Source organism: Dryobates pubescens, chromosome 2 (genome assembly GCF_014839835.1).
Source record: "Dryobates pubescens isolate bDryPub1 chromosome 2, bDryPub1.pri, whole genome shotgun sequence".
Taxonomy (NCBI): domain Eukaryota; kingdom Metazoa; phylum Chordata; class Aves; order Piciformes; family Picidae; genus Dryobates; species Dryobates pubescens.
In genome coordinates, this window is record NC_071613.1 from 34855701 (window position 1) to 34878926 (window position 23226).

At 40.0% G+C, this 23226-nt stretch overlaps 1 protein-coding gene across 2 annotated transcripts in view; it reads right to left on the bottom strand.

The window, feature by feature from the left end:
• CERS6 (ceramide synthase 6) overlaps nt 1-23226 on the bottom strand; it is a 120151-nt gene that overhangs the window by 40737 nt on the left and 56188 nt on the right. For both annotated transcript variants that reach the window (XM_054174836.1, XM_054174826.1), the window contains exon 4: nt 18109-18166. In XM_054174836.1, coding sequence (XP_054030811.1) covers nt 18109-18166 — 58 coding nt within the window. The remainder of the gene's footprint in view (nt 1-18108; nt 18167-23226) is intronic.

Here is a 23226-nt window from a genome sequence, read left to right on the forward strand (position 1 = left end):
AATTGAGCCCTGGCTTTCAGATGCCCCAAAGCAATGAAAATCTTTGTTGTCTTGCTCAAAGTACTGCAAGTATGTAGCATATAAAAAGGTCAATTTTGATAATAACTGGAGGGAAAAAAGAGTAGTGCAACAAAACCTCTTCCATTTGTGCTCAGTGCCCCAGACAGCTGACTTGGTTGGAAGGTGGTTTTGTATGTATTTTAGCAGGCAGACAATACATGGAATTGATGAAGCACTGTTTTAAATTGACAAAGTAAATTTTGGTTCATACACAATAATAATAATCAAGAATACTCTTCTCTCATCTATATGTACCCAGTAGAACCCATCAAGCAGAGGAAACACACAAAGGCCACAGGCTAGGTTCTCAAAGAGGTGGTCAAGAGCCATACATGTCACAAGCAAGTACTTTCCTGTACTGTCAGCAAGTCAGCCACCAGATGTAGGTGTTCTCAAACATCTCATGGGTATAAATGAATTCCACACACAATCGACAGAATCAGTTTGTGTCTGTAAATATAAATATGCAAATTTATGTAAATTTGCCCAATAACTGCTTTTGGGCAGCTAAAGTTACTTCCACAGCTCATCACATTGCAAGCTGTTTTATCAGCAGCTGAGTTATTTTTCTTTGCACACAGCAGAACTGAAAATCCCCAAATGCAAGTTGCTCCCCCAAGTACTGGTGTTACTTTGTCCTTGGAAGTGTGAGCCTATAGACAAATAGGAGATATGCAAAAAATTCATACCAAGTTGCTGGCATTCATTTATTCTTTTTGTCCATGAACTGAAAACAAGTTTTAAGATACTGAAGAAACACTTCCAGGAGTATGTCATCATTACGCGTCATGACAGCAAACCCCAGCTCTCTGCAGGGCAGTTTGTGCCACAGCAGTTTGGAGTATTAGAAAGAGCTGTTACACACCTGATTTTACTCCTGACCACATGAGCATGTTGTACCTTGAGATAAGTAAGAAAAATCTGACTTTTCCAATGCAATCTGCCTACTGTTTTTATCAGAATACAGTATCCAAAAACACAGGACCATCATGACAGAATCCCCATGTCTCACAAAAGCCTATGTATGCTAAAAAAATAATTTCAAGCCAAAATGAGACACCCTATTAAAAAAAACCAAAAAAGTAAGTTGCTTTGAAATTAGAAAACTTTTGTCCCTCTAAAAAAACCCCAGCACAATATAGAAATATTGAGCATTTGCTGTGTACATGCTTACAACACTGCAATCTCAAAAAGCCCAAGATTTTATCTGGCTTGGTTCATATATACTTGGATGGAGCTTTACATCATTTGTTTCAAGCAGCTACAAGCAACATTGAGCGGAACAGAAATTAGCACTACTAATTAAAGTCAAGATAATACATAGTTTTGGCAAAGTTCTATTCACTTCATTTATTTTGGGCTGATACAGGCAAAGATGTCTCTTGGCATTAATATCTCTACTTTCATCAAGCTAGAGCAGGTCCTTGCTCTTCACAGAAACAAGTGGGCCAGAAGAGAGGCCAGAAGATTTCCCCTTTATTAGATTTCCTCTTTATTTAGCTCCTCAATGCTGTGTGCAATTTGCTCTTACCCTGAGACCAACAGCTGTTCTGGGGTGTTGGGCTGTGGAGTTTTTTGCATATAGCCTTCTAAGTTCTCAAATTAAATGTATCTCATTGTTCTCACTCCCAACCACCACCCCCAACCCCCCCCCCCCGCCCAATTATGGCTAGAGATTATAGCAATTTTTTTTTTTCAGTATATTAATGAGTATTCCTTTTGCACATCACTTGGTTGAATAAGCACTCACTTAGATAGGAATTACTTTAATTGCTTATTCTCTTTTTCTCTCTAACACCTGCATCCTCTTGGCATGGTATGCTGAATGGCTACTGAGAAAAAGTGAGATTACCAGGCAGCACAAAAAGCATCCTTCTGAAGGTTCCCATGCCAGGGCCATTATGTTCTATGTTAAAATCAGTCCACCCATTTACAGTAAAATCAGGCAATTTTTCAATAAACTAATATCTTAAATGCAAATTCCACCCAATTACTAGACTGGACATTAGGAAAAACTTCTTTAATGAGAGCGTAGTGAGGCATTGGAACAGGCTGCCCATGGAGATGGTAGAGTCACCATCTCTGGAGATGTTCAAGAAGTGTGCAAATGTTGCACTTCAGGACATGGTTTAGTGGTCATGGTAGTTGGGTTATGGTTGCACTCAATAATCTTAAAGGTTGTTCCCAGCCTTAGTAATTCTATGATTCTAGGATTTTATTAGGATCAAAGAATGATAACAACATCCCTTGCTATTTTTGTATTTCTTTTGCTGCCTCTTACAGGTTTATCATACTGAAGTCTCACTGATTTACAAAATACATCCATTTTCTACTGGCCATCTCTGACAGACATTGAGGGCACAACCTTGGCATTATTTGATGCCAACACCACTGGCTGGTACTGTTTACTACAGGCTGAACAGCAGAATAAACTGACTCTGCAAGCATGTTCTGAAGGCACAAAAGCCTCAAAAAACGCTCTGAACCAGACAATGGAGCAGGAGCCAGGCGGCCTGGTTTTTCAGGAGATTGCGCACTTTGTCCCGGTTTGTCTGAACATGCCCTGGGGTCTAAGTGGACCAGGCATGTGTGCCTTTGGCCTTGTTTGGAGAAAACTGATTCTATAAGTTAAAGTATCAGGTTTCTATCTCTTGATCTTTGTTGTCACTGGCCATCATTGTCTCAGGAAATCTACAAATACTAGCCCAAAGAGTGAGTGCCTTACCTTGTCCAAGATCTGGGAGAAGCCACAAGCCATAACCCTGCAAGCCCGAGAAGCCATTCGGACTCTGAGCTGTGCTTCAGTTTCCCCAGAAAGACTGCAAGTGCCCCTTGCAGTAACACATTGTAAAGCCCAGGAGCAGACAGATGTGTCTTGCCAGGCTGAGAGATCAATCCTGGAGGAGCCAAGACCCCAGGACAATTTTGTTTTATGGGAAGAAGCAACAAGAACCACTGCAAAGATTGTGGCTGGAAGAACCTCTACAAAACAGGCAAAGCTACAAAGCCGACAAGCCCTGCAAGCCTTGGCAGCAACCGCTTTACTACAAAGCTTTTAGCTATAAAGCCTTTGCTACAGCAGCAAGCTGCAGAAGCCAACAGAAAGTGAAACTCTCTTCCTTCAGCTTTCACCTGTTTGACGCCATTTTGGTTTTGTTTAAATACCCATGCGTGGCGCCGTGGTACCACCATCTGCGGATTACAAACACTGCAACTGAATGTACTGCGCTAAAGTGATTTGCAGTGAGTAAGCTATGAAATTTGATTTTTATAAGCCTCTGTTAAAAGGTCTGTTGCCCTAGAGAATTCTAGAGTTCCCCCCACCTCAGTAGGCAAAGCTGGCATGTTGCCAATGTTCTTTTTTCTTTATAGTTTAAATTACTGGGGTTTTTTTGCTAATATTGTTTAAATTATTAAATTATTGATTATTGTTAAATTATTGTTGACTTGCTGGAATGTGTCCAGAGAAGGGCAACAAAGTTGGTGAGGGGTTTGGAACACGAGCCCTATGGGGAGAGACTGAGGGAGCTGGGGTTGCTTAGCCTGGAGAAGAGGAGGCTCAGGGGAGACCTTATTGCTCTCTACAACTACCTGAAGGGAGGTTGTAGACAGGTGGAGGTTGGTCTCTTCTCCCAGGCAACCAGCACCAGAACAAGAGGACACAGTCTCAAGCTGCACCAGGGGAGGTTTAGGCTCGAGGTGAGGAAGAAATTCTACACAAAGAGAGTGATTGCCCATTGGAATGGGCTGCCCGGGGAGGTGGTGGAGTCACCATCATTGGAGATGTTTAGGAGGAGACTTGATGGGGTGCTTGGTTGCATGGTTTAATTGATTAGGTGGTGTTGGATAATAGGTTGGATGTGATGATCTCGAAGGTCTCTATTCTATTCTATTCTAATTCTAACTTGTTACGTGTTCCTGCTGGTTAGGTTCTACAACTGAATATTTCAAACTAGTAAATAGGTTTTATTAATATTTTCAGTGGGTATTTTTAATTAATAAAGTTATTAATATTTTTGTTTCACCTATTAAGTATTAATAACCATACATTCGTAACAAAACACCAATGTTCGCTCGTAAGTATACTTCCTCTACCCACAATATCAGTAAGTTCTGATACTAAGTAAACTGTTACAAGTTTCTACAGAACTCTTGTTCTTTTTTCTCTCTAAATATTAGCTCCTCATGTCTGCAGAAACAAGGTTAGGGGGAAAAATACTTTGCAATGAAAAGCTCTCAGCTATCTGCTCTGCTGATTTCCAAACATAATTAAAAATGACACTTTTGCTAATCAGAAACTGTAAAATATACAGAAGGACAAGATTAACAACAATCACTGGAAGATGCACTTGACATTTCAAATGCAAATATATGTATGTGTAAAAAAGTGATGGAAAAACATTAGTTTGCGTTTGGATTTATTTACATAAAATGATCTCTGGAGGGGCAGAGTAAGCTAGCTCCATGCACCACACACATCCATTTTTTCCCTTTAAAAATATGATGTAGAGATCTAGCATTTGTATTCTGTGTGATAAATGTGTCAAACGGTGTGCAAAAATGGAGATGAGAAAACGAACACACAATCCTACAGAATCTGGAAGGGTTCTAATGTTGGGGCATTGTATGCATTGAACAGAAGCAAGAAATGCTTCAGCTGAAGAAGTTGGTGGCTTTTAGCATCTCCTCCCCCTGCTATGATCAGCCAGCTATTAGTTCCTTTACCGGGACTAGCCACCAAAGTATTTGCTCTCACACGTGTACCTTCTTCCTTTGACACTTTCTCTGCTAGTTGCCTTGTGGTAAGCAAAACTTCAAAAATCTTCTGCCTTCTACCATTGTCATGAGCAAGTTGGGCAGCCAGTTTAAAGCAGCTAAAGGTCTGTATAAATATTGTAGAAACCAGGCTACAGTTCATATTTATTTGCAGGTAACAGGTTTCCTACTCAACATATTTTTGCGCGGTAAGAAAAGTGCCTAAAAAGTAGTGGACGCATTCAGCTGAGCACTTTGTTGGAGCAACGCAGCTGTAAACTCATTAGTTCTACAGCTTTTTTTTTGTATTTTGTTGACTGCAGAGCCAGATCACATCAATTAGCCTAGACTTGGATCTAAGAGGATATTTATGTATTAATTTTATTAAAACAGACAATACACAACTGTAGGTCTGGAATTAGTTTGTAAAGAGAGATTGATCAAGTTTATAGTTGGCAACCCGTACCTTGGTAGAAGGGTGGCCTGTATACAATTTTACCTTTAAGAGACCACCAAAAATCCCAACAAAAAAATTATTAAAAAGCATAATTAGGGCAGTTCACCCCTGGCAGACCACTGCAGAGCTGCAGAATTTCAGACTACTCCTCAGGATGCAGCTTAAACAAAGCTCCAGGGTTTCCAGTGATCTGTGCTCTGAGCCTATGGTTACTCAAAGGCATACAGGAAAGTGGTTAATAATTAAATTCATCATTACATATCTACTTTCTGTAATTATAGTTCCTATCTAGGGCTGCCCTGTCAGAAGAATGCATCTGCTGGACTTTGGCCAGCTGCTCACTTCCATGCCGCGTGCTGATGGGAAGTGTTTACCACGTCCTTCATCATATTCCTTATGCTGACTTTTGGAAATCCCCAGGGTGCTGCTTTTCTTTGCAGGATTCTCAGTGTGCCATACTTGCTTCACTGACACACAACATGCTCCATCGTTACATGCAGCCCACGAAGAGATATAGACAAGTTTTAGTAATGACAAAACAACTACTCCTGACTAAAAGAGCACTGAAGTCCAACTTCATGTACAAACCCAGATACTTAAGACTGTCATTTATGAACCTACCCTGCCTACTGATAAAAGTCATGTAGCCAAAAAACAAAGCCCCCTTCCACTGTCTACTCCTCCAACTGCTGCCCTTTGCTATGCCTTTGTAAAGGAACATTGCAGCAAGGTCTCAAAATCATCCCTGACACTTTGAAAATTAGAAAGATACTGCAACTGCAGAATTTTAAACAGGAAATTCAGGATTTCTGTAGGTCACAGGGCAAAGAGGCAAGAGTGTGTTTCAATCACAAGGTGCCATTGTGGAAAACTGGTGAGGAAACCTTTGGGCAGAGAATTCCTCACTCTCTAAAACCTTGACAGAAGCTAAAACCTTGCTAAAACCTTGACAGAAGAGCTGACTGCTTCTAAACACACACATCACCAAGTCCCACCCATCAAGGTAGCAGAGCTCCTTCACACAGATTGTTGGAGCAGCGGGGCTGAAAGCACCCATCTCCAGCCACACCAGTGTTATGCTCACTAGATAGATGGTCACTTAAAAATGAGTATTTCTAAGCACTTCAGCCACTGGGCACAGCCAAAACAAAGCATAACCCTAAACAATGAGCAAAGACAAACTAAAGCAGCCTCTTCCCCTCCAATTCCTGAAACCAACACATTTTTCTGAAGTGAGTGCATATATATTGCATTTGGTGCAATTCAGTCTTGGGGCTGCAGGCATCTTTACTACTGAACTACTTCTTAATGTATGTAATAATGCCATGTGGCCATGATAACATTGACTTGACTAGAGCAAAGGAAGACAGCCAAAAAGCATTTCCCAAACGTTTAGAAATGTCTAAACCCAAATAAAATTTTAGATTTATGGAATCAACCAGGTTGGAAAAAGACCCCAATGATCATCAAGTCCAACCTATTACCTAATACCTAACACCTCATGACTAACTAAACCATGGCTTGAAGTGCCACATCCAACCCTTTTTAAAACACTTTCAGAGAAGGAGACTCCACCACCTCCCTGGGCAGCCCATTCCAATGGCAAATTACTCTCTATGAAGGAACATTCTCCTCACCTCGAGCCTAAACTTTCCCTGGCACAGCTTGAGACTGTGTCCTATTGTTCTGGAGCTGGTTGGCTGGGAGAAGAGACCAAGCCCCAACTGTCTACAACCTCCTTTCAAGTAGTTGTAGAGAGCAATAAGGTCTCCCTTGAGCCTCCTCTTCTCCAGGCTAAACAACACTAGCTCACTCAGTCTCTCCTCATGGGGCTTGCGCTCGAGACCTCTCCCCAGCCTTGTTGCCCTTCTCTGGACATGTTCAAGTACCTCAATGTCCTTCTTAAATTGGGGACCCCAGAACTGGACACAGTACTCAAGGTGTGGCCTAACCAGTGCTGAGTACAGGGGCAGAATGTCTTCCCTGCACCTGCTGGCCACACTATTCCTGATACAGGCCAGGATGCCATTGGCCTTGGCCACCTGGCTCATGTTCAGCTGGCTGTCAACCAGTACCCCCAGGTCCCTTTCTGCCTGGCTGCTCTTCAGCCACTCCGACCCCAGCCTGTAGCACTGTGTGGGGTTATTGTGGCCAAAGTGCAGAATCCAGCACTCAGACTTGTTAAATGACATCATGTTGGATTCCACCCATCTGTCCAGCCTGTCAAGGTCCCTCTGCAGAGCCCTCCTACCCTCTAACAGATCAACACCTGTCCCCAGCTTCGTGTCATCTGCAAATTTACTGACAACAGACTCAAACCCCTCATCCAGATCATCAATAAAGATATTGAACAAGATGGGGCCCAGCACTGATCCCTGGGGGACACCATGAGTGACTGGCCGCCAGCTGGATCACCATCACTCTCTGGACTCGGCCCTCCAGCCAGTTCCTAACCCAGTGATGAGTGCTCCTGTCCAAGCCACAGGCTAACAGCTGGGCCAGGAGTTTGCTATGGGTGACAGTGTCAACATTCACTTCCTCTTTGTTTTCCATCTTCCCCTCTCACTGAGGAAGTACACAGACACAAACCTTTTGCTTTTTTACCCCCTGTCATCCTCCCAGAGGATCTATTCAGATATACCTTGCTGTGTTTTTCTGCAACTGATCTTTTGAAACAACAAGCAATGAGTGGCCGGTAGAGAAGAGAACAGAGGAACTGTGCTTGTGTTTTAGAACTGCTACATTTGTATAAAGTTTTAGTATAAAAACACAGCCAGCAAATTTTGGTCATAGCAAACATCTAGAGTCACTGGGCAAGAGGAAAGAGTTTGCTCTTAGGGATGAGGTATGACAACAAACCAACCCACCCAAATCCCCGGTGAAACTCCTGAAGTCACATGTGAGATAATAGCAGTTAAAAAATAGAAGCAAATCTTCGAATTAGATTTAAACTTTAAGCAGTACTTCCCCATACTAAATTCTGACATAGTTCAACAGCCAGCTGCTGAGACCATCAACAGACAGGAGAAATGGAAAAGCTGTGAGACGTGTAACAGTGTAACACTGGAATGGACTATAATATGAAAAAACCCCAACACCAACAAAACCCCAAACCAACCAAACAACAAACTTCACAGATAATATATTTATAGACGGCAAGCTTATTTTCCTTACTACTTTAATTGTACAGTGAAGCAGCTTTATGACTTGAAGCCCTTATAGTGTAAAATACGTATGCTCTACAGCTTATAATAGTTAAAATGAGAATATAACTATTCTGATCCAAGTCACTGCCTTGTTATTGAGTTCAACTCAGTCACAGCAAGTCAAAGCATCAGTCAGATTATTAATAACCTGGTCTTATACCCAAATGTGTACTCAGGTTTAATTAGCTGTGGAAAATAGGACTGCTTTGTTCACCTGAACAGCAAAACATGAAAAGCTCCTGGCAATAGATGAGTGCTGTGCTAAATACTTTGCTACAGGTATGAATGAACCACCCTAATTTCCGCATGAATTAAAACCATTCTACCATAATGTTGCTCAAATAAAACACTTCAGGAAGTACTTCCTCTAGATCTGCCATTATTATATACAGGACACTGAATTTTTTTTATCTTTCATAAAGTTGAGCTGCCAAGGAGTAATAAGGTGCTGCATACATCTCAATACCAGCTTAAGTCTCCAAGTCTCTGAGTATTGACTTATTATTCTGATGTTATTAAACACCCCCAGCTGGATTCCAAACAGGTAAAGTGGAATTCAAATCTAGATTGATTTTTTAAATTAGTGTGTTGCTTTTCCTCACCATGCTTATGTCCAATTTGTCCCTACTGTCTACATTTGAAAGTCCTGTTGCCATCAGTGTCCTGTTAGGACAGGATAACATCAATATTCTCTGTATCATGTTTCAAAAATCTCCTGTTTCCTTTCAGCCACTTTAGATTTGTCCTCTTTTGTCTGATCCAGTTATTATTTTACCTTCCAACAGCTTGCACAATGAGTTTCCTATGCCAACTGGCCTTCTCTTAAGAATCCTTGTTGTCCAAAATGCATTAATTTTTCTTTCCAATGTACTCAAAAATCTTGGGAGTCATTTAAATTAAGTTTCTCCACCGACTTTGATTTTTCACACAGCATGACTCATGATTTAGATCTCAGACACCCAAAGCACTCTATCAATCTCCCCTAAATGCCCTCAACAATTTCTATGCCCTTTGGAAGAGATACCTGACACAAATTCCTGTTCCATTAGATGGGATCTAACTTTGGTCTTACTGAGAACCTTTTTCCCTTAGGATACTTATTTAAAAATGTAATATAGCATTTCCCCTTTTCCACAACATCATCCTTCAGGAGACTGGCATGAATGTTTTTTCCTGCTGGCAACATGAGCTACAAATTGCTTTATTTAACACTTAATGCTCAGCCCTGCTTTAATGGAAAGGAATAACAGAACAATTGAACATCTGAAATAATTTTAGTTTAACAATTTAACCACTTACAGATACAGAGCTATTTGTTTTCTGGTTAAAAAAACCAACCAACCAACCAACAACGAATAAACAAACCAAGAGAGCCTAAATCTATTTTACAATGAGTACAATCTGCCAAAGGTTGGCTTCATTTCCTGAGTGGCACACGTATCATATTATCCCTCTGTTAATAGCACAATAAAATATCAAATATCAGCATTGTGTGAAAAAGACTCAAGCGTGGCTTCTGACATTCTTCATTTAAATGAGAGTATTTATTCAGTATTGGGCAGATAAACTCAGTGAACAAAAATAAGTACAAGGTTTCAGTAACAGATAATATCACAACCTTTCAGGTGTAACATGGGAAGCAAACACGGCAACAGATGCCTAAGTGAATGCCTGTTTGAAATAATTTAAGAATGAAAGAGACAGAAGGCAGCAGCAAGGGAGGCAAACCTCCCACTTCCAGCAAACCTCCCACTTCCAGCAAGCCTCCCACTTCCAGCTCTTGTCACATTGTTTTCTAGTCAGTTCCAGTTTAAAACATAGTGTTTGATACTTCACAAACTCATGCTTTGGTATCTCAGTGTTAAAACCAGAAAAATTTAGGAAAAGAAACTATTCACAGGCATGCTCCACTTGAATACCTGAACAGCCTTTTACAGATGCAGTCACCTTTGCTCCAGCACTATTGTTTTCTCATGGGATGACTTTAAAAGCATTCTTAAAAATCATGGTTCAATAAAACAGTGCAACCAGCATTAGGCTTTTAAAAACACTACCATGTGTATCTCCTGTAGAGTGACTACAGTGAAGAGTTGGTGGAAAACTGAGATCTGTCAGCCTCAACACAGCTGCACTCTTCCCTGTCTTACTTCCCCTGCATTTTTAGAGCCAATGGATCACAGACCTGCCCTCTGTCTTACTGAACCACCAGGTGACAATGCACAGTATCACTAAGGGAGGAAGAAGCACTCTGTTCTCACTAGCATTTTGGAAACCACAATGTGCAAAGTTAAAATTCCTTATTTATTTTCTTCATATTTGAGAGAACTAATGGGAACAAATAACCTTCAGAAAGATGAAAGACCTCATGCAAGCCTGCTGAACCACAACTGACCCTAACAGCTAAACCAAGGTCACTGCTGTGTCTTTGTGAAAGCACGTCAATACTGGATAAAATGATCACCTTAGCACGATGGCAAGGAGAAATGAAACAAGGTAGCCTTTATGTAGTCTACAGGAATGTGTCAAACCTGCAGACATAAGAGGATTTCCAAATTTACTTTAAAAAGTGGGAAGAAGCAGTGTAATGATCTGACAAACAAAGATGAAAGTAGAAAATTATGACATCGCTGAGGAGTATATGGGAAAGATTATATAGAATTACTTAAAATATAGTTTCTTCCCAGAACAGTCCTGCCACTCCCAGCATCAACAAGCCCTGAACTGCATAAAACAAAACCAACCACAGGGAAATAGGCTTCTAGAACAAACCAGTCTTTTCAAGAGAACTGCAAGGATAAAGATGTACCTCCTCCCAACTACTCATCTTCAGATAACCCGCAAGATTTCTATGAGTATTCTTGAGAAAGGGATGCTGGAAAACAAATGCTGTACAGCAGGTAGAAATACACTTACAATCTCACTCATGGCAGGCTTTTCAAGGTTAGGTTACTCTTTGCAAGAGTCTCTCTCTGCAAAAGAGAGACACAAATAAGTAACCAACCAAAACTGTACCCTTCGTTGCTCCATGGAGATACAATTCAGCTCTTGTGAAACAATCAAGAAAAAAACATAGCACCTGTGTTAAAAAGGTCTCACATACTGGCTGTGAAATGAGAACCTTCCTTGTTTGTTAGACAAATTAGTGACTGAATTAAACCATTTTATTGAGTCAGTGTAGTAAAGTGTTTATAATGTAGGCTGAGCATTCCATAAGCCTGCTGAAACCATATACATCCGGGAAAGAAACAGACAAAGAGAGTACAATGAAATACGTCTTTCACAACAGAAAACATCTACTTGCTTTTTAAAATAGTGAGAGTAATTCAATTGAACATTAATTTCCCAAATCTGGATATAGCTTAGTGACCAGAAGCTGAGAGACACATTTCCTTTAGGGAGGAAGTGCAAGGTAGTGTATCTAGCAGCTGACATAAACAGAGATGTATTTAATGACACCTGAACATGTAATTGCATCCAGAACAGAACGCAAGCTGTTCCGAAGAAGAGTGAAAATGGAGCATCAGTGGTAGAAGAGAGGCAAGACACAGCTTGCTTTCACAGGACAGTGAAGCTATTAAATAATTTAATAACAAAATAGCTGCAAAATTGATACAAAGGTAAGTAGAGGGAAACATCCAAAACCAGGATGGCAAATGAGACATCGCTCCAGGTAAACATCCCATTATTCCTACGCCGCAGTCTCATTTCCCATAGGGATATGAATTCACACTGCATCACAGAGATACTTGTTTCCCCAAATATAGCAATTTTATGAAGCAAGCCAAAATGGCATTTACAAGTTCTATAAACTACTCTCCCAGTGCTATTACATTTGCATGTATCTTGTTGCTATTTTATTCCATAATAAGGCAAAGAATATGCTGACTCAGCTGAGCTGCAGAGCAAAGCACCCTCACTCACAAAAAAAAAAAAGGCATTAGGAGGCCCTCTCCTCTCTAAGCAGCATAGAAACTGTAAGCTGTCACAGAGTAATTTACTAGCTCTGGAAGTGGGTGCACACAGAGGACAAGCTCTTCTTTTTCTTCTTTTGAAACATCCTACAGTTTCGAGAAAAATGAACTTTCATAATAGCAGAAGTGAAGCTTTATCTGTTGGGGGTTTTTTCCCCTCTATACTACACTGCTATTTTTCTAGCTAACTTCCACAAATTTATGACACTTGAGGAGGTTCTTGGAGGCAAAGCTGCACTTCAAAATGGCTTTCCTGTTGTTTTGTGATGTATCTGTTATCAGCAGTTGCATTTTCACAGAAAACAGCTCTCTTGCAGGGGATGACTCCTTAGGAAAGGAGATGCAGAACTGACACTCAAATCAGCTACAGACATACAGAAGCTTGTCGCACCTGGCATTTTTTTTAAACACAGTGATAGCATCTTCCTGTCATCAGCCTTATTTCAACATTAGATTTGAAAATCAGCAAATGAAAAGTTGTTTATCCAGGCAGATGGTCCTTTCCCCAGCAGGATAGCTACTTGCAACTTCAGGTTTCTGAGTCTCAATATAGACTTCACGATACACGGGCAATTAAAGGAAGAAAGCTGAATGTGAAAAGTCACCATGTGTCACCTGGAAGCTTTGCTTCCAGATGTTTGTAAAGGCTTTTAATTCTACAGCATTGTACAGACACTGCTTAGCACCAAGGGTCAGGGGGCAAGTAATATAAGTTCTTTATCACTGAAACTAATGCTCATTTTTCCATTTAGTGGGGAGCACAATCAGACCACTAACTCTTAATGAGCCAAGTAACCATTGATTTAATTGCAAATATTACTGAAGGAACAGAAATGTTATCTTGCTCCTGTTAGCGATAAGCAAAACAATCAGTTTTATGTCTCTGGAAGTCCTTTCACTAAGAAGAAAGTTTTTACGTTTCCAGCAATGTACTCGGCAATTACAGCATGGCAAAAGAATTCATACATCATACCATGTGCAGCTGTTACAAAGATTTATAGGGTGCTTTATTTGGTGCAGACATTTTTTTAATCTAGATAAGCTGTTAACTGCAGACATGGACAGTAATAAAGACAAGCTTGCCACAGTAGTTTAGAGAGAGCTATGACTGCCCTAAATGACAGCTTTATTAGCTTTCATGTGCTTCTGGATATGAAAGTGAAAGCCAAAACCTTAGGGCTCTTTCTCCTTGTGAAATGCTCTAGCCAGGCATATGTAAATCTTTAATGCAATTAGTTACTACATTTTAAAAATAAATTAACAGTGGCATATGTGCCACACTGACTGCATCACACTTCCAGAACTAAAACAGAGTCAGTAAGTCTGCTAACTAATTACTGCTTATTAAATTTGGTCATGTCTTCCCAAAAAGTAAGATAAGCTTGTCAGCTCTACAAAGACCCAAAAGGCCTAGCAACGTTCTTCTCAAGGATGGTGCTCCAGAGTACCCTGGTTAGAACTTCCTTGTGCAGTTTGGTGGGCACAATGAAACACAGCCACGTCCACCCTTCTGCCCATACTGCATCGGTGCAGTAATATTGCTTTATGTAGCAAATAGGGACGGTGACAGCAGATAATAAAGTAGCGGTGATTCATGTGCTGTGGTAATTATGAGAAAGGCGTTTCCAGAAAGAAAACAAAAGGTGAAACTGACCTTTAGGCAAAGGGCCAGCACAAAGCAAAGAACCTCTAAATTAGCTCAAAATGCTGCTCAAGTAATTGACAGGCTCAATGCCAGTCTTGTAGGCGAAGATGAATCTCACCCTCAGATGTTTAATAGAGATAAATGTAAACATAAAAATGCATCAGGTCAGCAACACATGCAGCAAAGCAAAGGAAGGGCAGGCTGCAAGAAGTCTAAGTAAAGTCTGGAGGAAAGGACAGTAATGTAGAAGTTAGAGTATTTTGTTGCCTGACAATTCAAGAGCTGACAAAGAAACTAAGAAAGAGGCAATGCACTGAGTACAGTGTTATTAGAGAGGCTTTGTTACAATTAATTTGTTCACTTTTCTCAAGGAAGAGCAAAAGGTGTAGAGACCAATTAATAAGGAGCACTTCCCACCAAAGATGGCAAAAGCATCTTTCTCAAATCAGGGACCTGAAATATCCAATCTTAATGATTCTGTTCTGTTTCCCTTTAAAAAAATGTATTCTTATTATATTTGTATGTTTGAAAGACAAAATGTGTGAAAATATCTACGCCACCATCCACAGTTACGTCTTAACTAGGCATTAGCTTAGATTTCAAAAGTCCATCCTAGTTTTGGCTGGGATACGGTTAATTTTCTTCCTAGTAGCTGTGGTTTGGATTTAGTGTGAGAATGATGTTGACAACACACTGATATTCAGTTGTTGCTCTGTAGTGCCTATTCTAAATCAAGAATTTTTCAGTTTCCCATGCTCTGCCAGTGAGCAGGTACACAAGAAGCTGGGAGAGAGCAGAACCAGGACAGATGATCTCAATCAGCCAAAGGGATATTTCATACCACAGAACATCATGCTCAGCAAATAACCTGGGGGAACTGACTGTGAGGGTGGGTGATGAGCAACTGCATTGTGCATCCCTTGTCTTTTCTTGGGTTTTATTTCTCTCTCTCCTTGCTATATTCCTTCTTGTTACCATTGTATTTTAGTTATTAAACTGTTCTTATCCCTGCCCATGAGTTTTACTTCTCATTTTTCCTCCTCATCTCACTGTGGGTGGAGGAGTGAGCAAATGGGTGTCTGCCAGGGTTAAACCACAACAAACTTAAAATTAGTATTTTCATTGTGGTGATATGCTGACAGCATATTCTGTTCTTCCAAACATGAACGTCTGTTGGACATAAAGTAGCACATGTTGCTGTGATGGAACTGCATCTGTTGGGAGTGCTGTTGCACCTGGGCTCACTCACCACGCTTACATTCTTATATTGTCTTCTGCACTAGGTATTGTAGAGATGGTCTGAAGCAGACTTTGTTATTTGAAAAGGTGCAGATTTCTACTGCAGTACTAGCACAGCAAGACACCACTGACTATAAAATTAACCTTCTCTCTAGGCAAAAGATCTTCTTGAAAGAAAGCTCTATCAAATTTGTAGGAGAATTTACTACTCTTAAATAACTTGTTCAGTATCTTCCTAAGGAAATAATTGCTTCTTTGCAATTATTCCATTACTAAAACCAATATGATGGGATTAAAAGTAACTGTGTCTTTACAAAGGAAGAATTGTCTGAAGGGGGGTTGGAAGAAGAAAGGAGGGGAACCAGACAGTTTCCCTTATCTATGTGTATAAACAAAGAAGCAGCAGCTGCAAAAGACCTTTGTTTTAAATTCAAGGTAAATCAGTGGGAGTCTGTCAGAAGATGACATGGCACTGAACATAGCCTAAACTTTTGAACTTTCAGACCAGAGAGCAGGCTTAATAGACTACTAAACATTAACTTCTCCACCCAAAGTTGTGAAGAACCTAATTTAAATGAGCATACGATATATGAAGCAGGGAGGGTTGCATGTGAAGTAGAACATGCAGTAGGTGTTTCGGGAAAGACTGTAAATCCTGAGTACCTAGCCTATAGGGAAAGGGAAAGGGAAATTTGCAGCCAGGAATCTAGGATAAAAGGGGAGCTGTGGCTCCCAGCAAGTTGAGAGCCACCACCAGGAATTGTCCTGTGGACTCTCCCCTTATTTGAATAAAGCCTTACTAAACTCCTCTGTCTCTGATGTGAACAGGTACTTCTAAGTAGAGAGAAGTTTTCCTTACAAAGTAAAAAGGATTATTCACTTTAGTACTGTAGCGCCCCCTCCAGAATCAAGAGTCCAAATTTTATTCTTTGTACATCTAGACTTCTTCCCTGAGCAGATGTAGAAAAATCTTTGATGTCTGATGAACAGCAAAAAGCCTGTATTTTCTTTTAATTACTCTATAGTTATGTCATCATCTCCCTAGTAACATTATCACAATCATAATTTTGTTGATTTACATACATTCCTATGTGAAAGACATGAGTACAGGAAGCGCAACACTGGAATAACACTAGCATAAAATGTTGCAAGACTCATTTACAACACAGTGTAAAAACAACGCATTAAAAAACCCACCACAAGTACAAAATTAACAAAATCTCTTTGTAAAAATTAAACACATTGAAAGTTAAAATTACAGCAAAATTACACAACTGATCCTTCTTAAACTTGTTAAGCAAGCAATGGTTTACCTTGTTCAAACAACCACGCTGTCAGCCAGCCCTCCTCAAACTGCTGTGATGTGCTGAATTGGGAGGAAGATACCCTACACTTTGCATGTCAACTCAGCCTTTAGAAACAGCTCACAAAGGCTTGTAATTAAATGTACATTTACTGTATTTTTCTTGTTCTTTAGAAAAAATGGTATTCAGAGGTTTTCCTAGAAATTGCACTTCCTTTGTTCTGAGAAAGATTTGCTTTATTAATTATAGGTATGCTTTCTACTTGTGGTTTTGAGACACTTGTTAATGGTGATTTTTGTGGTAATCTGTATTAGAGAGATTCAAACAATAAATCCTCTCTGTCCCTGTGTATTACAGAATCCTATGAACCCATGGTTGCCCACCCACAGGTCAGAGAACCTTTTAGGTTGTGACAATTGCTTATTGAAACTATTCTTGTAGTTCATATCACAGACATGGATGGAATCAAAGGCAGAACACAGAATACCAGATGATGCTCATACAGCATGTTAATGGATGAAGTACACACAAAGTGTAAGTATTCAAGGAAGCAGGGAGAGGTTTCACACTACATGCTGCTCTGGTCTGTTGGAGGACTGATGCACACTCTTCCTCTGGGGCTGACTACTGTCAAATAGCGGAGAATAGCTCTGATGTCCTCTCTCCCTGCATAGGTACATTATCAGTTCCACTGGTGCCAAGCTGACTGGCACCTTGGACAGCCTCAAGAATTACAACCATAAAAATGATGAGGATCTTGTTAATAGCTTTTACATACAAAGCACCAGAGACACTTAAGATATTTATTGCGTCAAATTTTTGTCCAAAACGAAGGAGGGAAGTCTACATGAATGCACTCAGACCACACAGTCCCCAGATTTCACCTCTCAGAACTACACAAGTACAGCCTGACTTGCACAAAACTCCCTGAGAACTAGTCACATTGTAAACGAGTTTGCATCACAAATCCATATTACTCTCTATGGCAGAGTTAACAGACCTGTGTCAGGGCACTTAGAAGCCATCAATACCCATCTCTGCTTAAATCGCCAGAAACAGAGCATTGATGAGAAACTCCACAGAAACTTCTTTCCACAGTATATCAGGCAATAAATAGCATTATATAAAAACTAATAGATTTTGTTTGTTAACAAAAGCAATCTCTGCAAGAGGCATTTAAACAAGGATGCTGCAAAAACTGAGATGAACAGTCTGGTAAGCCTTGCTGCTACCTTAATGCCTAGAAAGAACAGCAATAGTAAACTAGGCATGTTGCTATATAATTTTTTTTCTTTACCTCATTAAATTTTCATTACCAATGCCAGCAGCAACCATTTTATGAAAGGAAATAAAATTTTAACTTCTATTGTTTGTCAACATAACCTCTGTGCCTGTGCTTTATATTACACCTACATGAGACTTCAAACAAATCTGTGATGTGTTAGGAAAGCATAATAATGTAAGTGCCTACCTTTTTCAGGAACCGTACTCCATAGGTAAATATATAAAGATAAAATGTAAATCTCCACCTGCAAAAGGTACAAGAGATTAACTCTAGGATACCAGGTTTACATATTTTACAGTTCACACATGATTTCTTATAGCACTGCCAAACCACCACACCCTGGTCACATTAAGAGAAGATGAAGCAAAATTTTGGCCTGGTTTTCTACAAGTTTTGTTAACAAGCATTATGCTTATGTGCCTGATTTTCCTGGCCTCCCATTAGCCCTCTGAAAATACTGGCTCATTTCACCTAAACATGACAGGAAAAATAAAATTTTAAAGCATAGTTATTTTTTGAAAAGTTTAATGAAAACTAGTGGCAGAGGAAGGCAGAGGACAAGTTGCACACCCATTGTAGGGAAGTTGACTTGTTATTAGACACCAGGACAATGAGAGTAAGAAATTTTACTGATTCTTCATAATGTTTATAGCAGGATGAGATTTAGCTTCCACAGTGTGAGTCAGTACCGCAGTGTGAATCTTCAATTACATATTTTACAGCACTTAAAACTTTTTCTCTGATGGCAAAAATACTAATTTCTGGTTAATTGGCACTGAAGCTTGTTCAGACACTTCTGTAATGGTTTCAAAACTGAAAATAATCCTGTGTAAAACAAGCTCTTCAAAGCTACTTTTACAAGAATTTAGAAGGAAATTTGTGTCATGCGTAAACAACCTTCTGAGTGTAAGAATGTCAATGAGATTTCAAGTGTGATACTTCAGCTGAACACTCCCTCTCATCCCATAGCCTCCACACAGCAGAGAATGATTTATTCAATTGATAGGATGCAAATACCAAACCCTTCAAGGATTTCATCACACTAGTAACATGGCCTCCAGCTTTCATGCTGGCAGTTTCCTCAAGATACTGCAAAAACAAAATATTTGGAGGCAAAATGTCAGTTGTGCTGGTAGAAACCTTCAGATGACGCACACAGAAGAAAAAGCAAGGACAGAAATACAAAGGAAGGTTTTATCTAGGTAACAGCTTTCTCATTAGGCTGGTCCTACAGCTAGGAAACTTGCCATTTAACTTAAAAATCAACTGAAAGTTTGAAGGCTGTCATAGAAAAGAAAAATATTAGGAGAGAAAATCTGTCTAACGAAATTTCACTTCTGAGCGCTCCTACAGCCCTTCTTTCACTCTGAAGTGTGAACAGCTATGATAAATTCCTCACAAAGAGTTTTTCTTGTTTTAAAAATTCCCTGAATATCTCCTTTATTTCACATTTCTGCAAACAAAATTAATAATGTATTTGAGGACATCTGTAGTTTGCTGTTGGGAGATGCAATATTCCATAGAGGAGTTCAAAAGCAATCTGAAGTAAATGAAATATGTTAACAGTTAAGTTTTAGATGGTGGGTTCCAATGGTTTTCTACTCTGCATGGACATCTGGAAGGCTCTGGTTTCAGCATTTGCTACAGCTGTCACCTCAGTGGGAAAAAAAAAGGCCCTTTCCTGAAACATGCAAATTCAGAAACACCAATTTTCTCATTTAAACTTTTAAACCACCTCCCAAAGTGCTGCCACTGCCATAGATCTACACTAAAGCCATGGATTGCTCTGCTAGGAAAATTTCTGGAATTTCAGAAAAATCTTAAGAGCCAAGAGCCACCAAATATTATTTAGGTTTGCCAAAATAAATCAAGCATCTCCAGCTGTTTGAATGCTACAAAGGTGGCTCATGCATACAAGTAGAGGACAATATATGATATTGTTCTTCTTACCTCCTTTTTCCCTATCTGCCAAACAAGGCTACTTGGATTGAGCATCCAAGGGTAATGCAAGGCTCAGAACTGGCTGATAGACATAGCTGGTCAAAGTGCTAACTTAAAAAAATAAGAAATATTGGTATAAAAAAATTCTTATTCCTGTTATCATCCACAAAACAGGCTCTGCAAACTTCCGGTTTAGTGAAACAAATTCAAAACAAAACAAAGTCAGAATGGTCCCCCAGCATGTTTACCATCATTAATCAGCTAACTCTAGTGGTAGCAGACCTACAAAGAACTTTCCACTGTTCTGCACCATGCAGTTGATTGCCTTTGCTGTGGGCTTCAACGGGAAGCCCACACAAAGAAATCCAAGTAGTTTACCACATTGTTTTACCACTACTTGTGCATGGTTTATTGAAACAACAGCAAAACATCAACTGGGCAAGATCAAATTGATGAACAGAAGGAGGTTTGGAAGAAAATTACTTTGAAATTATGAAAGCATTTATTATTATACAGTGAGTAAATATATTTGGTCTAACTAGTTAAGTAACTATGCTCAACAATGTAGTAAATGTTGCACATTAACTACTAATACCAGTGACCTTAACAATTGGAGATATTTCATTAGTAATTGTGTTTTCAAATAAAATAAAATAGACAAACATGGAACTATATACTTGTTAACAACAAACTAACACATATTGAGATCTGTAAAATACACATTACACTAAACCACCAGTTAAGATTATTTACAGGGTGAGTGGCCTTTATGAAGCACTACAGTCAGAAAAAATATACATTCAATAAATGGTCAAAATTAAGGGATGTTGTTCCTTGTCGGGTTAAGCTGCAGAGAGAAAAATAGTCAAGGAGTCTATATGTAGCTGCCAGCTATGTGCTATCAGACATTTAATGGTAGATACACCAATAATCCTTTGAACAGGGTCACAGATAGATCACTGTGCATCTGAACACATCAGGAATCAAATAAGCACTCAGTTCTCTGGCAGTTTCCCACCTTGCTGCAGGGACCCAGAAATTTAAAGCCCTATTGATGCCTTATTGGCACATGAGCAGTCCTCACTCCACCTCAGTTGCCCCTTTCACTTGGTAGCCTAGCAGTAATGACATCTGCCAGGCATTGGAAAACCTATGTTTAATTCTTTTCTCTGTCATATCTCTGTTAGCCACAGAGTTATCTCTTCTTGTGAAGCTATTTTACGTAGCAGAAAGTACTCCATGACTTGGGACAAAGGACAGGGAAGAAAGAGACAGGAACTATGTTGTGAAGCTACAGTATTCACTCAAAATCATACAGACAAGCCAGAAGGTATGAGAGAAACAGGTTTCATGCAATGAAGATTTGTCCAACAAGATTCTTTCAATTGAATTCCTTCAACTCAATTCCCTTGCAACAAGTACTGTAATAAAATCTATAATTCACAATCTACAATATATACCGTTTTATCCCTCTTGGGTCTCCCTGCAGCACATTGATGAAAAGATGCAAGTGGAGGGAAACAGTTACAAGCACAGATATTATTCACTCAATACATCCCAGTGTCCAAACTACCTTGTTATTTTGGGAGCTTTGGCAAAATATTCTCTTTGCACACATCATAAAAGAGAAAGACATCTTCCTTCAGCACAAGGTTATAAAGTCTTATTCCCAACCAAATTCACAGCTCTCATGGTTGGAAAAAGCCCTTAGCTTAAGTACAGTATGAATAATCAAAGACCCCAGGGAAAGGAAGTTGTTTGGACAGTAGTACAAACCCTCTCCAGTACTCTTTCTGATATCCTGCTCAAGTCCTTCTTTAAGCATCAGCAGATCGTGATCATCTTCCCAGGATCACTACTGACAGCTGTCATTTGGATTCACAGATTGTTGTCCACAACAGGCAAAGTACCAAACTCCTCTAAAGCAGCAATAGCAGAGCCCAAAAGACTAGGAAGAGCAAGGCAAGATCTGTACTAAGGTATCTTTTGTTCTCCTTTCTCCCTAGCAAAGTGCCTATTAAAGCAATACAGTGGAGGCCACCCCTCTATGGGTGACCACCACATCAATTCACAGTTGACTGAAAGATGATGACAGCTGAAGCTGCTCTGTTTTGCTCTGGCCTTCAGACTTGAAACACTCCTCCAGTCATTTGTATAAAGAGACAAAACTGCAATGACCCACATACACACAAAGAGTGCTGCTTGAACGAATTTTTAGGCTAATTTAAATCTAGCAAACCCAGATGAAAGTACTCAAAGAACAAGCATTCTGGAAGACTTGATCTGTCTGCGTGTAATGGGTTTGAGAGGTTCACTTTAGTCCTGCACTAATGTGTACCAGACTTTCAGATTCAACCACGCTTGCATCTGTTCTGCTCGAGCTCAGAATGAGAAAGATCAAGCCTGTTTATTAACAGAATCACTGAATCACCAAGGTTGGAAGAGACCTCAAAGATCATCAAGTCCAACCTGTCACCACAGACCTCATGACTAAACCATGGCACCAAGTGCCACGTCCAATCCCCTCCTGAACACCTCCAGAGATGGTGACTCCACCACCTCCCTGGGCAGCCCATTCCAATGACTAACAACTCTCTCAGTGAAGAACTTTCTCCTCACCTCAAGCCTAAACCTCCCCTGGTGCAGCTTGAGACTGTGTCCTCTTGTTCTGGTTTACATCTAGTCCTTCTGGAAAATTCTTCAGGCTGTGCTAGTGCTTACCTGGACAGTGTTTCAAAAATGGATGCAACACATTGCAGTGAAGAGTCAAGTTACAAAGTGACTTTTCAGTAACACACACACACACACACAAAAATAAATTATTTTCTAATGCAATCCTGAATGCTCTAGAGACCCTCAAGAGAGCAGAAGCAGATCTGACTGCACTTGCTCAACATGCAAGTGCATTCTTGATCCAGAGCACTTTCATAATCTCTCAACCCTTTTAACTTGGAGCTGGTAATGAAATTTTAAAGATGCTTTGGCATGATACAGAACACTATGAAGACAGAAAAGTTGGAGAGCCTCTGCCAACTAATTTGGTATAACACACTGTGGTCAATTCAGCAAAAGCTATTTAAGTGCACACTTGAGCAAGCCCTTCACTGATTTCATATATATGTCTAACCAGGTTCCATTCATCATACTGATGAATTGTAGCCTTAAAATTTCCCCCCAAATTTGTTTTGAACTGTGAGATGAAACTCGAGATAATAAAACCAACTTGTTGAGCAATGTTCAAGAAAAGCACCCCCCCCCAAGCCCATAAACACGCACTCATATTTTGCAGAGCTCACCAAATATTTGCCAGAAAGACACTGCCCTCCCCATGGGCCTGCTGTTCAGCAGAGAGCTCAGCATGGC